The following is a 14,434-nucleotide window of genomic DNA, read 5'->3' on the forward strand; positions in this document are numbered from 1 at the left end:
GAGAAATTATGAAGCAGATAACTGGTTTGAAAGTGATTATAAAGAATGAGAAGAGGTACTAAAGCTTCGAGGTGTACTGAACTGGCAGGATGGTGGATCTGTTGATGGTGATGGGGAAATGGGGAAAGGTTATGGAAGTGCAGGAGCAGATTATTAATACAGCAAATCAGTCAGAATAGAAAATGGTCAAAATGTCTGAAATGGCCATTTTTCTTAGATAAGGGTAGTAAACATAGAAGAGAATGAGAAAATTCTTCAGGGCCTCTCTTTAACTATGAAACACAGAGTCTTAACTAAGTATCTTGGACTGTTTATGTTGATCTGAGGAAATTTATGGAAGTCTTTAAGAGTTATAGTTTATCAGACTTTTAAGTGACATTAATGTGAACTTGTTATTAGTTGGGAACATTTTGATCCCATAATCCATCTTTGATGCCTTTCGCCTAATGCTATTCTAGAATAGGTTTAATTTTATTATATGCTCAGCAATGAAGCATTCTTCATATTTAATTTTGAATCAGATGTTATGGTTTTAACATTTTTACTGTATTATGTGGAGTGTTCCATTAAATTAAACAAGCTAATAACCCCTTTTTTTAAGGTACAGCAGGGAAGAACTGGAAATTCAGAGAAGGAAGCAGCACTTCCATCTACAAAAGCTGAGTTTACTTCTCCTCCTTCCTTGTTCAAGACTGGCCTCCCACCAAGCAGGTTAGTGAGACATTGATGATTCAGTTGATTGAAGGAATTGGTGTCTTCACCTCGTATTAATGCCATATAAGGTAGAAAGGCTCTGAATGACATAACAAAAAACTGGAACATTCTACTTGGTTTTAGTACAAAATGAATTCTTTGTGAAAAACTCTTCTGGGTGTTATTTCATCTGAAAAAATTTAGGTAAGCAAGAAATGAAGGCTGATATATACTTGCATGTGTGTATAAAGAGACAGCAATCTCACTTTAAAGAGAGGTGTTGACAATAATGGTTTTGCTGTTTTCTATGCTTATTATTCTTCTATAAAGAATTATTGAATTCCCTAAGTCTAGATCTGCTGGCCTCAAGATGTTGTACTGATTTTAGTGAAAGAGTCATAGAAATTTCAGCCTGAGAAATGTTCGCAATTAAAACCACTTTCTTTCCTTTCTCTGGTTTGTTGTGATAATACCTAACTTTGAGTTCTACAAGATATTAATTTTAAGAGGCAAATGTGTTGGTAAATGTCTTTAACTTAAACATGACAAGTGGTTAGCCTATTACTAGGAAAATGGTAAAGGATAAGCCAGGACTAGGGAAGTTTTGATGTTAGCAGTTGCATCTTGAATTAGATAAAGATGCCTTAAATCAGTTATTTCTCTGGGCCTGAAATAAGTTAATAATCTGACTATTACTAGTTCTTAGCCAGATCACTAGTTCTCAGCTAGATCATTTATCTTTTATTTTAGTTAAATTTATTTTGCGTAGTTTCCTGGTTTTTTTCTGGTATTTCATACTGTATGATTGCGGGAAAACCAAACATGTAGCCTTAAGATAATGACTTTTGAAACTTTGATCTAGAATTAAATGTCATAAAGTCATCTCAGATTTTGACTGTCTCTTCTCATCTTAACAATTACTTATGGACATTTTCAAAACCAGACTTTTGCGGTTCAAATCCTGGCTTAATGTATTTACTTACTAGCTGTGTGTCCTCGGGCACATTCCCTAATCTTTTTGTTCTTTCACCTCTTAATCTATAAAATACAGTAATAATGCTACATAATACCACAGGGTAGTTATGTATATTAAATGAATTAATTTATAGAAGGAGTTACATAATAAATATTTGATAGGTTTTTGTTATCATAATTAAACTAAATGAACTTTTAAAAATCAATAGCAGTTTTTCTGTACTTTGCCTGCTCACTTCCAACACCCCCAGCCGTCCCAGTAGGGCATTGTGCCATTTATAGCAATTTTGGCTTTTCCTATAAGTAAAACATATGCGGAGTCACCATCAGATTTTGGGCAGAAGAATGAAATAATCTGATTTAGGTTTTTAAAGTCTCAATTTAACTACTTTATTAAGCTCAGGTTGCAGAGGGGTTGAGGGCAGTAATTGGGAGACTAGTAGGAGGCTGTAACAATTATCTTGACGAGAGATAATGGTAACTTGGACCAAAGTGGTAGTGGGGCCTATGGTGAGACACCATCAGATACTGGGTACATTTCTAAAGATACATTTCTGCTCTTTTTATATGCGAGGTGGAAAAGACTATAGGAAGAATGATTTTTGAAGGGAGGAAACCAAGAGTTCCGTTTAGGGCATAATAAAATGGAGATGCTTGTTAGACATAAAAAATAGAAAATGTGTATGGGGAAGTGGGTGTATGGATCTGGAGTAGAGGGGAAAGGTCCTAGCTGCAGGTGCGAATTTGGGAGTGATCAGTGTTTAGTATTTAAGTAAATCTATGAAACTAAATTAGGTTGTAAATGAAGTAAGTATTAATAGAGAAGTGGTAAGAGGACAGTCTTGGGCCACTTACTTGCAGGTCAGAAAAATAAGGGTGGACCAGTAAGACAAGACTGGTAGAGAAGAATGATGAGTGAAGTAGGAAGAAAATCCAGTGTATATCCTCAAAAGAATGTGTCTCAAAGTAGGCAGAAGTTTAACTATCAAATAATACTGATTGTCCAAGAAGGAGAGGATTGAGAATGACTTTGAATCTTAAAATGCGAAGATTTTTTGGTGATTCTAAGCAGGATCATTTTCGGTGGAATAAAGTGAAGATTGAAAAAAAGACTTTCTGGAATGGATTCAAGAGAGAATAGGGAGAGAAGAATTAGAATGAGACAATTAGAATGACCAGTTTTTTGAGTTTTTTCTTTTGAGGTGGCAGAGAAATGGGAGGGAAATGTGGGGTCAGAAGGCGGTCTCCCCTCCAATGAAAGAAATTACAGCATGTTTGTATACTTAGGAGAATGAGTTACTAGAGGGAAAAATTGATGATAAGAGATGAGAAGGGTCCATTGTTACAGCAGTGTCCTTGAGAAGCTCAGAGGGGGTGGGATTTAATAGGCAAGTGGAGGACTTCGCCTTAAGGGGGAACATGGGCAATTTACTCATTGTAACAGGAGGGAGGCAGGATCTCATAAAGGTAGGTGAGTAGGTAAATGGTGATGGGAACAACTGAAAGTTCTCTTTCTGATTGCTTCAGTTTTTCCCAGCAACCTAGGATGTAGACTTACATGGTGAAAGCGAAGATATTGAAAGGGGTGTTGAGTGTGTGAGAGGCGAGGTGAAATTCTGAAATAATTATCTAGAGGTGCGTGAATGAACTAGGGAAAAGGAGCAGGATTGCTAGGCAGTTACCTGGAGGGAAGTGGGTCAAGAGAGGGTTATTTTTCAAAGTGGGAGAAATCGCAGCATTTTTATACGCTAATAGGAAAGAACTAGCAGAGTGAAAAATGGATAACACGGGGAGAGAGACTGTATTTCCAACTTTTTTCGAGATTAATGGCCATAGGTTGCAAATGAGACAAGTCAGCTTGTTTGGGTTTGTTTCTCTTCCCCTTGTTGGGTGTTCATGTGTTCATGAAGAGTAGCTGGAGTTGGATTTAACTGGGATTGAAGTTACACCAGGCAAATATAACAAAGGGCTAGAGGAGCAAGAAAGGTGAGAGTGTACTGGAGAGAGCGATTATAGTGATGGGTCATAGATCTAAGGAGAGATGAAGGAGAGATGGATAAGGAGTGATGAGGGGGCACTGGTAGATAAGGCTCAGTAAACAGAAGGTAAAGAAATGATTGAAAAATTAGCAGATTTATCACTACTACTAAAAAGATTGGGTAATTACCACCACAGCTTATAGATGCAGACCTAACATGTCAGTACTGTCACTTTTGCATATGGAGAATAGTACTCATTGCTCATTGGAAAAGTTTGATTTCTGGATTCATCTTCCCTTGGTCAAAAAGATACTTTTTGATCACCGTGAAGTATTTCCATAAATAAATATTTGTGTTTTATTCTTTTGTGTGTGTGTGTTTTATTCTTTATAAAGCATTTCTGTTTTAGCCTCTATATTTATGGAAAGTTGATATTTTTGAAAGTGGAATTTTGAAAGTGGAAATTTATTGACTTTAGGGAATTTGAAAGTGGAATTTTATTGACTTTAGGGAGAAGATGCTGATGTCATTTAAGTCGTAATAGAGACTGCCCAGCAAATATTTAGCAGTATTGAGGTGTGCTACTGACCTAATCACTATTTCTATTGTTTAAAATCTTAGATTGCCTTATTAATATATAGATGGTTGTTAGTATGTTTGCACAAAACTTTTTTTTTTTTATAATTCTTTGTACCTGTAAGAATGCTGGATTTCTAAGTTTCTGTACTGCCCAGCAAATTGGTGTACTTAAGTAAAACGTTAATATTTAATATATCAGGATATTTTGTTTAATCTTTACAAGTTTTCATATAGATCAGTAAGCAGAATATTATCATTACTACCAGAAGCTTCTGTTGTGCCACCTCTATTTATTTTTATTCTTTAATGTTTTTGACAGAAATTTGAACTTAAGAGTTGCAAGGAAAATATTACATAAGTCTATACACTGTTTACCCAGATTCACCAATTAATAATATTTTGCCACATTTGCTTTATAGTTTCTCAAAAATGTTTTTTTTCTGAACCATTTCAATGCTAATTGTAGACATTGTGCCCTTTTACTCTAAATACTTGAGCATATATTTCTTAAGAGCAAAGACAATTTTGCCAATTATTTGAATAATATCTTTTATGACAGTTCTTTCCTCCTTGAGTTAGGATTCATTCTGGTATTATTCATTAAAATTAACTCTTTTATTTCTTTATTCTTCTTTTATCTGGGACAACTTCTCAAACATTATTTGTTGACATTGAATTTTCAAGAGTACAATCTGGTTATTTTAAATATCATTCTTCAATCTGGGTTTTTCTGATGTTTCTGTGTTATTAGATTCAGGCTTTGCTTTGGGGGCAGGAATACTATGTAAGTAATGTTGTGTTTTTCATAGTGAATCAGCCTGTAGGTACATGATATTAGTTTGTCCCATTATTAGTAATGATAACTTCAATCACTTAGTTGTGGTGTCCTTTGGGTTTCTGAAAAATTACTGTGTAAATAAGTAATCTGTGAAGAGACTGTGTAAACATCCTGTTTGAACTTACCAAGAATGTTACATCCATTGATGATTTTTTATTTAATCAGTTATTACTGTAATGACTGCAGAACAGTCGTTGTCTAATGTTATTCCTCTTACATTTATTAGTTGGCATTCTACTTTAAAAATTAGTTTTTCCACCTCCCTCACTTATTTATGATTAGGCTCATTAATTTTTGTGAGAGTGTGTGTTTGTGTGTTACTTATAAATATGGCTTATTTGTGTATGTCATATGTAAACTATATATGTGTATACACATGTATGTATATATATGTGTGTGGATGTATGTGTGTGTGTGTACATATATATTGTAATTCATATTGATGCTCAAATTTTTCCACATTTGGTCTGTAGGAGCCTCTTTAACTGGTTCCTGTGACCTTTTGATATGTCCATATCTTTTTTTTTTTTTTTGAGGATTTCTTTATTTTCTGGCATTACCAGATGTTTCAGTCTTGTCTTAGGTTTTTCCTGCCCCTTCTCTAGAAGCAACCATTTCTTGAAGGGACCCTGATGCTTTTAGTGGGAAATGATAACTAGAAACCATGATCTTTTCAGTAGTTATGTTCATTGCTGTCGAGGTGTCACTGTTTCTAGGCCTCCTCAGCTCTCAATGCTAGGAAGAAGCAAGCAATTTCAATATTTTTATAAAATTTTAATCATGCAGTCATGTTGCTTTTACTTGCAGTTTGACACCACAGGTTTTATTTACTACTTTTCCTGTTCCATATTGCTTCTTCCTTTTCCTGAAGTGAGAAACTAGTGCCCAACAAGTTCACTTCTCATTTGCTTAATCCTGAAATATACATAAATTGATTAGAATTTTGCACTTATCATTACAAAAACCAAACCTTTTAAATAGAGTTCAAGATTTCTTTGTAATTATTCTTTTTTTTAGATTGATGATAAATAGGAAAAATATATTCAAAATTTCCTTCAGAGGAGTTCTATTGATCCTTTAAAGTACAATTCGATCTATTGTTTTTCTTTGTATTTAGTGTTAGCATTTCTTTTCCTCTGTGCTTATTGACTTGTTTTCTGCTTATGTAGAACATTTAACATAGTTCCAAAGTCAGGGCTATCCAAAAATATACTCAGATTATTAGTCATTCTTTCCCCAGTTTTTTTCACTCATGTAAGTAAAAAATTTTATTTCATCTAGTTTCTGGTTTATTCTTCCTATTTTTTTTTTACATGAATAAGGAGATACATAAAATATATATTATTCCTATTTCTTTGAAAGAGTGTCTCATAAGTTCTTTAAAGGATTGGCAAAAGTGTAAATAGCTGAATACCAGGGATAAAATTAACATTCTTTAGAATTTTACTTTGAACGACTTTAATTATTTTGAAATTGAATTTTTTTATGCAATATATATTTGGTATAGGCTTTTATAAAACACATCAGAGAGTTGCTGTTAACTGGTTACACTAACAATACTTATTCCTATTATTGAAGAATTAAGGAAACAAATAGCAAAGTTTCAAATAAGGTTTTGTGAAACTGCAGAAATTAATGTTATTAATTCGTAAAAGCACAGAAATTTATTTTTTAATAATATGTGTAACCTTTGGTTCTTTTTTCACTTCTGCATTTTGATGTCATACTGTCCATGTTGAAAAATATTTATGAAAATATTCTAGACTTAATAAAATGTTGATAACAAACACATCTGTATTTGAATAGCAGTAGCAGTCTTAGTACCATAGCAAGTATTTCATGTGACTTGAAGATACTATAGGAACATCCTAAAGGACTTTAGAAAAAGCATGTCCAGGAAAAAAGAAACAGAACAAGGGGGGTCAGAGACAACAGTATGTAAGAAAAAACATAGAAAATTTATCTCACCAGAAACAGCACATCTTCTCAGTCTCAGACAAGTACTGCCTCCAGAAAAGCCAATTCAAGCGTTGGGAAGTGGCAGGATCGATATGGGAGGGCCGAATCACCTGATCTAAGGTAAGGCTATTTTTAAACATTGGATACTCCTGATGTTTAGATCATCAGTGCTTTGTTTTTTTAGACAGATAATAAATTTTGAGTAGGCTATACCATATTTTTCCCCCAAGCGATACTTTTTCAGTATGGAATTGAGGATTTTTATGAATACCTTATGACTTAGGCCTTATCAACCTAATCTCTTGCCCTCATCTCTCTGGCCTTTTATAATATATTATAAATTGCATGGAAGCATGCTAATGGTTCCTCAATAAATGTTTTCCTTTCCCCTATTGCAGGTTTAATTTTCCTTTCTTACTTACCCTATTCAAAAAGCACCCTGGGTGCTTTTTACTCTCTGTGAAATAAAATTTTAATCCTCTGAGCTAGTCCTAGGGCCTATAGGATTAGACACCACTGAATTGTTCCAATCTTTATATCCCAACTACAGTGCGTAAACCTGCCATTCTGTTAAGTGGGTCTACCAGCAGTCCTAGGAAGTACTGTCTCCCTTATCATTGCTATGCTTTTTACTCATAATCTACCCTCCATAGAATTTTGTTTTGTGTTTTAAATCTTAACTTTGCAAAGCATATGACCTTGGATGGGTATTGTAAACTCTCTGAGCCTGTAAAATGGGAATAGTAATTTCTGACCTAAAGGATGTAATGAGAAGCAAATATGTTAGGATATGAAAATGCGTTGCCAACAGTGATCAATCTAAGAAGTTACACTTTTACTTGATTTAGAAATACAGACCAAGATACCTTGTTAATTTATCATTTGAAGTTTTAAACAAGGTGATAGAATATGGTAGTGTATTTTGTTTTTGTCATTAAAGGATTTTAAGCTTCCTTCCTGGGTAGCTCAATGCTGTATTATTAATGTGCTTTTAATTATTTTCACGTACAAACTTTTAAATATTTAAATTATTATCAGTTGTCTTTGATCATAGCACCTAAAAGAAAAGCAAAAGGAGGAAACACGTCAACTTAGATTTTCTTTTCTTTGAGGTCTCCATTATATATTCCCTAGGAGTAGTAAGAATTTGTAGTCAGCTTGCTTTGATAGGATTTCTTGTTAGGAGAGAATAAGCTTAGTTATTCTCAAAAGTGGGTATTTATCTCAAAGTGAAAAATATTACTAATGTTGATGAATATCCAAATGATAAGTATAGTAATTGATGCAGATAAAATATTTGTTCTTAGAATAGTGTCAGTTGCATGTATTGTTTTAACAGGTTATAGAATGAAAATATGCATATATTACTATTATCTTAAAAGTATTCATTAACATTTTTCCATATGTATCATACAATATTGATAGATCTTATTTTTTAAAACTAAAATTCTCCTTGAAGAACTAATAGAAAATAGAGTTACTTAAATAAGGAAAGTTAGGAGTTCCCGCCGTGGCGCAGCAGAAACAAATCCAGCTAGGAACCATGAGGTTGAGGGTTCGATCCCTGGCCTTGCTCAGTGGTTTAAGGATCCAGCGTTACTGTGAGCTGTGGTGCAGGTTGCAGACGTGGCTCGGATCTGGTGTTGCTGTGGCTCTGGCATAGGCCGGCAGCAACAGCTCTGATTCGACCCCTAGCCTGGGAACCTCCATATGCTACGGGTTCGGCCCTTAAAAAGGACAAAAGATAAGAAAATAAGATAAATAAGGAAAGTTAGATCTAACAAGTGTAGAGTGGAGTCTATGAGTCTATCAATGTTTAATATTTCTGTGGAACCCCAAAGTTTAATAGCTGTGCTAATGCTACTTCTGTGTAACAATTGACTTGGTAGTTATGGCACATGGTGCATGGTGTGAAGCACTTGGACTGATATTTAACTGGCCAGCAACATGGACAGACTGTTTACTGATCCCAAAAGGACCAGACAGTAGAGCTTTTATTTTCATCATGCTACTATTGATGATGAATCAGTAGCCATTTTTTGTATGAAAAGAATAACCACTTTCTTAAACTTAACAGCAGTTTCATGGCATGAGTATTGTATTTGGACATTAGGTTTGATTTTGCACTTATGTGAATTTAGTGCAAATTTCCTTAAAATTTCTAGGCCTCTGTTTCCACATTTGTAAACTGATGGGTTTGGACTGTGTTATTTGGAAGGCACTTTTAATCCTGAAATTATTTTCTGGTCAGTCCCTGGTTTACATGGAAAAGGAGATTTGAGAAATTATAGAGAACTGGCTCAAATTCATGGCTAAGTAAGAGGCAAAGCCAGGGCAAGAATCCTTGGTTTTTCTCCTTTAAATACTGCAGTTCAGGCAAGTTGACTTTCATGTGCAAAGTCATAGAAATATTTAAAATCTTTTATTTTAATGTAATTTTAAATTTTATATTTGTTTCTTTTGCTACTGTTACTTTAACATTTGAAATTCCTGCAGTTTATTTTTTATTTTTTTGAAATATCTCATTTTTTATGGTTTTTTAAAATTATTTTTAAAGTATAGTTGGTTTATAATGTGCCTGAAATTCATTTTACTTGTAATTTTTTAACTTAAAACAGTTATGCTTTTTATATGTAATAACTAAAATAGTTGATGCTAAATATAAGGAAAATACTAGTTCTTAAATCGGAAAGTGATGCATCTCAATATGCCGACTTGTGTAACTCTCCCTACACTAGCGCTTCTCCACTACCACCACCAAAAAAATATGTTTTGGTAACTCAGAAAACTCCCTATTCTGATTTTGTGATTAGTCTCAAGGAATGTAGGTAGTAGGAAATTTGACACTGTACTGTCAGTGTGTATCTTGTACTTTTGAAAATAAAAAAAAAAAATCTATGAAAGTTACATTATCTTAACAGCATAAGCTAGAAAATGAAATTCCAACTCTTGTAATTAATATAACTGAGAAATGGAGAGGTTTTGTTTGTTTTTTTTTTTTTTGAAGCATTCCGTAAGTCTCTTTGTAAAGAACAGTTAAAAAACACTGGTTGAGATCCTTTTCATAAGTTACTATATTTGGAGACCCAGACTTGTTTTCTCACCTTGTTAATTTTATATGATACGGTGTTTTTTTAACTCTTCAAGGTAACTATATGTATATAACAATAATATTTTATTGGTTCAGGTTTGTTTTGTACATTTGTGTTTGTAACTCTTGTAAAACCAGTTAGAAAAATGAAGTAGTTTTAATGAATACATAAAATCAAAATTGGCAATATGGTTGATTGCTATAATCCTATCCTAATGTCCAGTATATTTCTATATTTTGTTTTGATTTTATAATCTCAAATTATGCGCCTTTTAGGTGATTAGTTGCAAATACTAGGCAGTTTCATTAAGCTTGTTTTCCACTATCTGAATACTTTTTTAAGTCAGACTCCTGAAAGAGGAATAGTATAAATTTTACAGTTTCAAATCACTTTAAAATATTTACACTTGCTTGGATTTCTTATAATAAACACGAAACTTAAAACTGAATGTTAAGTGAACATTAAATCTAAGATTAACTTCCTCATTTGTTCTTGCGCTACTTACTCTTAGGTCTTGATGAAATCATAAAATGAACAAATGTATCTGTACCTTTATAACATTTGAGCACTCCGAATGCGTGTTGCTGAACTGTGTAGCTTGTAAGATTTTATGTGATTGGATGTATGAAGACCTTTTCTTTTTAAAAATTATCTTTAGACACATCTTTTCCAAAGATCAATGACATATTTTTAAAACGTAGGAATTCCTGTCGTGACTCACTGATTAACGAACCTCACTAGTATCCATGAGGATGCAGGTTCGATCCCTGGCCTTGCTCAGTGGGTTAAGGGTCTGGCATTCTGGTGAGCTGCAGTATAGGTCACAGACACGGCTCAGATTCCTCATTGCTGTGGCTGTGGTGTAGGCCGGCAACTACAGCACTGATTCGACCCCTATCCTGGAAACGTCCATATACCATGGGTGTGGGCCTAAAGAGAAAAAAAAAAAAAAAAAAGTAAAAAATGCAGCTTAGCGTAAATATAGCGGGTAAAGCTTTATTCAATCCCTACACAAAAGTGAGTAAACTTGGCTGCCCTAATGAACACATTTGTGTCCTCCAGTGAGTCAAATTTTAGCATATTTCACCTTAAAGCTTTCAGGGTTTTTTCATTTGTTTCTAACATACCTTAAAAAGTAATGTAACATTTAAAAAATTTACAACCCAGAAAATTAGCATGGAAAACATTGTTGAAGTCGAGGGGTTTTGGAGCTGTTCATCCCTGAGCCTGAATATTGGTGTTGGCACTCTACTTCACAAAAGAGCCTCTTTGTGAAGCACATTTGTGAAAATGAAAATAATTGGACTTACTTTCGTTATGCTTATGTACTTATGGATAAAATAATGTGTAAGCTGGGGAAGGCGCTACTGCCAGGTCCCCTCTAAAGTGTGTTCTCTTTGGGTTTTTTTTTCTTTTTTTGGTAAATATATAGTCTTTGATGTATATATCGGTGCTACCTTTGTATGAGCCTAGGTCTGCAAATCCTTATATAAGCCATTGGAAAGTCTTGATACAGAGGTGGAAGTTGCCTTTTGTGTGAGAGTGTGTGTGTGTCCGCACCCATGGCATATGGAGGTTCCCAGGCTAGGGGTGAGTCGGAGCTCTAGCTGCTGGCCTGTGCCACAACACAACCACAGCAACGTGGGATCTGAGCCTCATCTGCGACCTACACCACAACTCAGGGCAACACCGGATCCTTAACCCACTGAGCAAGACTAGGGCTCGAACCTGGGTCCTCATGGATGCTAGTCAGATTCATTTCTGCTGAGCCATGATGGGAACTCCTGTTATTCTCTTTGGAGCTCTGCTCCCATTTTAGGTCTCTTTAAATGTAGTATTTTAGGAGATATATTACATGTCCTGAAGACAGTTTTAAATTGTATGATTTTTATTTTGGACATATAACATTCTACTTTTCAAGCAACAACTTCTTAATAAAAAATTCTATCCAGAAAAGTGATATATTTTCTTTTAAAACTATGTATATACTATAGGGAATATTATTCTTGTGCCTTGTGAAAGTAAAAATAAAAAGCAGGTATAGAAGCAATACTGTCAGTCCACAGAACTCATAAGATAAATGTGAAAATATGTATGTAATGAAACCCTTATCATATTTGTGAGATTTTGATAGATAAGACTTGATTGAGTAATGAGGAATTAAATATTAATTTTCATTAACTACTTTAAATTCCTTCTAGAAGAGTATGAATATATGCAATATAAATTTCTTTGGGCTCCCGATTAGTTATAGTTCACAACTTTGGCTTTGTGTTGGAATACATGAGGAGTTACAAAAATTAATGATGTTTAGGCCTGAGAGACTCTGATTTAAATATTTGGTCTGCACTCTGGGTATTAGAAGTCTTAAAAGCCCTCTAGGTGATTTCTGATGTGTAGGTGGAATTGAGAACAACTGATTTAGAGACTGGATTCTGGCTTGGCATAAATATTAAAATCAGATGTTAACTGAGCACCTTGGAATTTGAAGTAACATGATAGATTTAGCTTTAATGAGAACTGATATTTGCATAATATTTTATAGCCTCACGAAGCTCTTTCCTATGTGTAATTCTCCCTTAATTTATATTCTCTGCCTCTTTGAAAGTCTTTTTGTTGATAACCATTTTCAAAGGTGCAAACAGATTGGTAGGTAGTATATTTGCTAAATTGGAATCTTGCACGTAATTTCCCCACTCATGTTCTTCTCTCCATCTAAAATGTTCTCCCTTGGGAGTTCCTGTTGTGGCTCAGAGGGTTAAGGACCTGATGTAGTCTCTGTGAGGATGTGGATTTGATTTCTGGCCTTGCTCAGTGGGTTAAGGATATGGTGTTGCTACAAGCTGTAGTGCAGGTCACAGATGTGACTTGGAACTGGTGTTGCTGTGGCTATGGCTTAGACCTGCAGCTGCAACTCCGATTCAGTCCCTAGCCTGGGAATTTCCATAGGCCTCAAGTGCAGCCATAAAAAGAAAAAATAAAATATCCTCCCTTCCTATCCTGCATGTCTAAATCCATTCTATATGTATTTGAAGGCTCATCTCTCTCCTAAAGTAACTTAAAAGGTGTTATGCCAGTTTCTGTGTACAGTTGTTATAGCCATCTATTCATCTATATGGCCTGAGTAGGATAATCATACCAAGTGTATCTGTCTTTAACTTGAATGTGAAATAGTCACATTTTAGGTTTTTCCCTAGAGATTGACCCTTGAACTATCTGCTTCTCAGTTCTTATTAGAAGCTCTGTTGTAAGAAAACTACACTCATAGATTTCAGCAAGCATGTTTTATTTTTTTAAGGATAGTGGTTTTGAATTTTCTTCGAAGCATTAAGCCCTTTGAAAATTTGCTGCAAACTGTGTACTCTTGCCTGAAAAATACGTGTATACACATGCATATACAGTTTAGGTTCAGGGACTTCGTGATCTCTCTGTATTGCATATATGCTAGTTAAGAGCTCTTGCTCACAATCAAAAAAACAAAAAACAAACTTTGCAAAAGAATTAAATCCTTAGATTAAGCCTGACCATCAAAAGGGCAGTGTTCTCAAACCATATTATTTTGCTCCCCCGATTAAATTATTTTTATTGAATTGTACACTGTTATGCTTTACCCAATATTAAGGAACATTTGAGGAACAAATGCACTTTTGTTTTCATTGTAGTAATATTGGAGACTTTGTTTCTATTTCAGTGTTTTTCAGTGCATGAGATTGCAGTCCATTAGTGTAATGTAAAATCAACTTGGTGATCTTAACCACTAAATATTTCTTGGTTTTATTTCTTTATTTTTCCTGTTACATTTAAATATTAATAAAATTATATTTGATTTTAATGTTTCCCTTTTTCCTTTATAGTCAGTGTAAGTTTATGTTTTGTGAAACTTTTTGTTTTTTATATCATGTATGTACTGAATTGTGGTACAAAATGTATTTCTTTAAATAACTTTTATGGTTTAAAAATTTAAAAACTACTATATCAATCTTAAGATGGACTTAAAGGATAAGTTTTTCTTTTTATTTTCATCTGTAAAATAGGAATAATAATAGTTCCTACCTCTTAGGGTTATTATGAGAGGTAAATGTATAAAGTGCTTAGAATGGTGATTTCCTAGCACTGTAATAAGTACTTGATTAATACTATTGTAATTGCCAGAGCTAGTGCTTTGTTTTTATCTTATTACACATTAAAGACTTTTTAATTAGTTAGGGATAGCCTTTATTTTGGCTGTTAAAAAATAAGCTCAGAGATAAATTTGTGACAAAAGATTAATAACTGTCTGTCTTCCCTTGGTCCTGATTTTGTCACCATTAAGGTTTCTG

At 34.1% G+C, this 14,434-nt stretch overlaps 1 protein-coding gene across 33 annotated transcripts in view; it reads left to right on the top strand.

Moving 5' to 3' along the window:
• The window catches only part of FIP1L1 (factor interacting with PAPOLA and CPSF1), a 75,201-nt gene that overhangs the window by 22,687 nt on the left and 38,080 nt on the right, over window positions 1-14,434 (top strand). For 15 of the 33 annotated variants that reach the window (XM_047799595.1, XM_047799617.1, XM_047799596.1 and 12 more), the window contains 2 exons: window positions 602-711; window positions 7,036-7,143. In XM_047799595.1, coding sequence (XP_047655551.1) covers window positions 602-711; window positions 7,036-7,143 — 218 coding nt within the window. The remainder of the gene's footprint in view (window positions 1-601; window positions 712-7,035; window positions 7,144-14,434) is intronic. The other 18 variants (XM_047799621.1, XM_047799618.1, XM_047799600.1 and 15 more) reach the window with 3 other exon arrangements.

Source organism: Phacochoerus africanus, chromosome 10 (genome assembly GCF_016906955.1).
Source record: "Phacochoerus africanus isolate WHEZ1 chromosome 10, ROS_Pafr_v1, whole genome shotgun sequence".
In the NCBI taxonomy this organism is placed as follows: domain Eukaryota; kingdom Metazoa; phylum Chordata; class Mammalia; order Artiodactyla; family Suidae; genus Phacochoerus; species Phacochoerus africanus.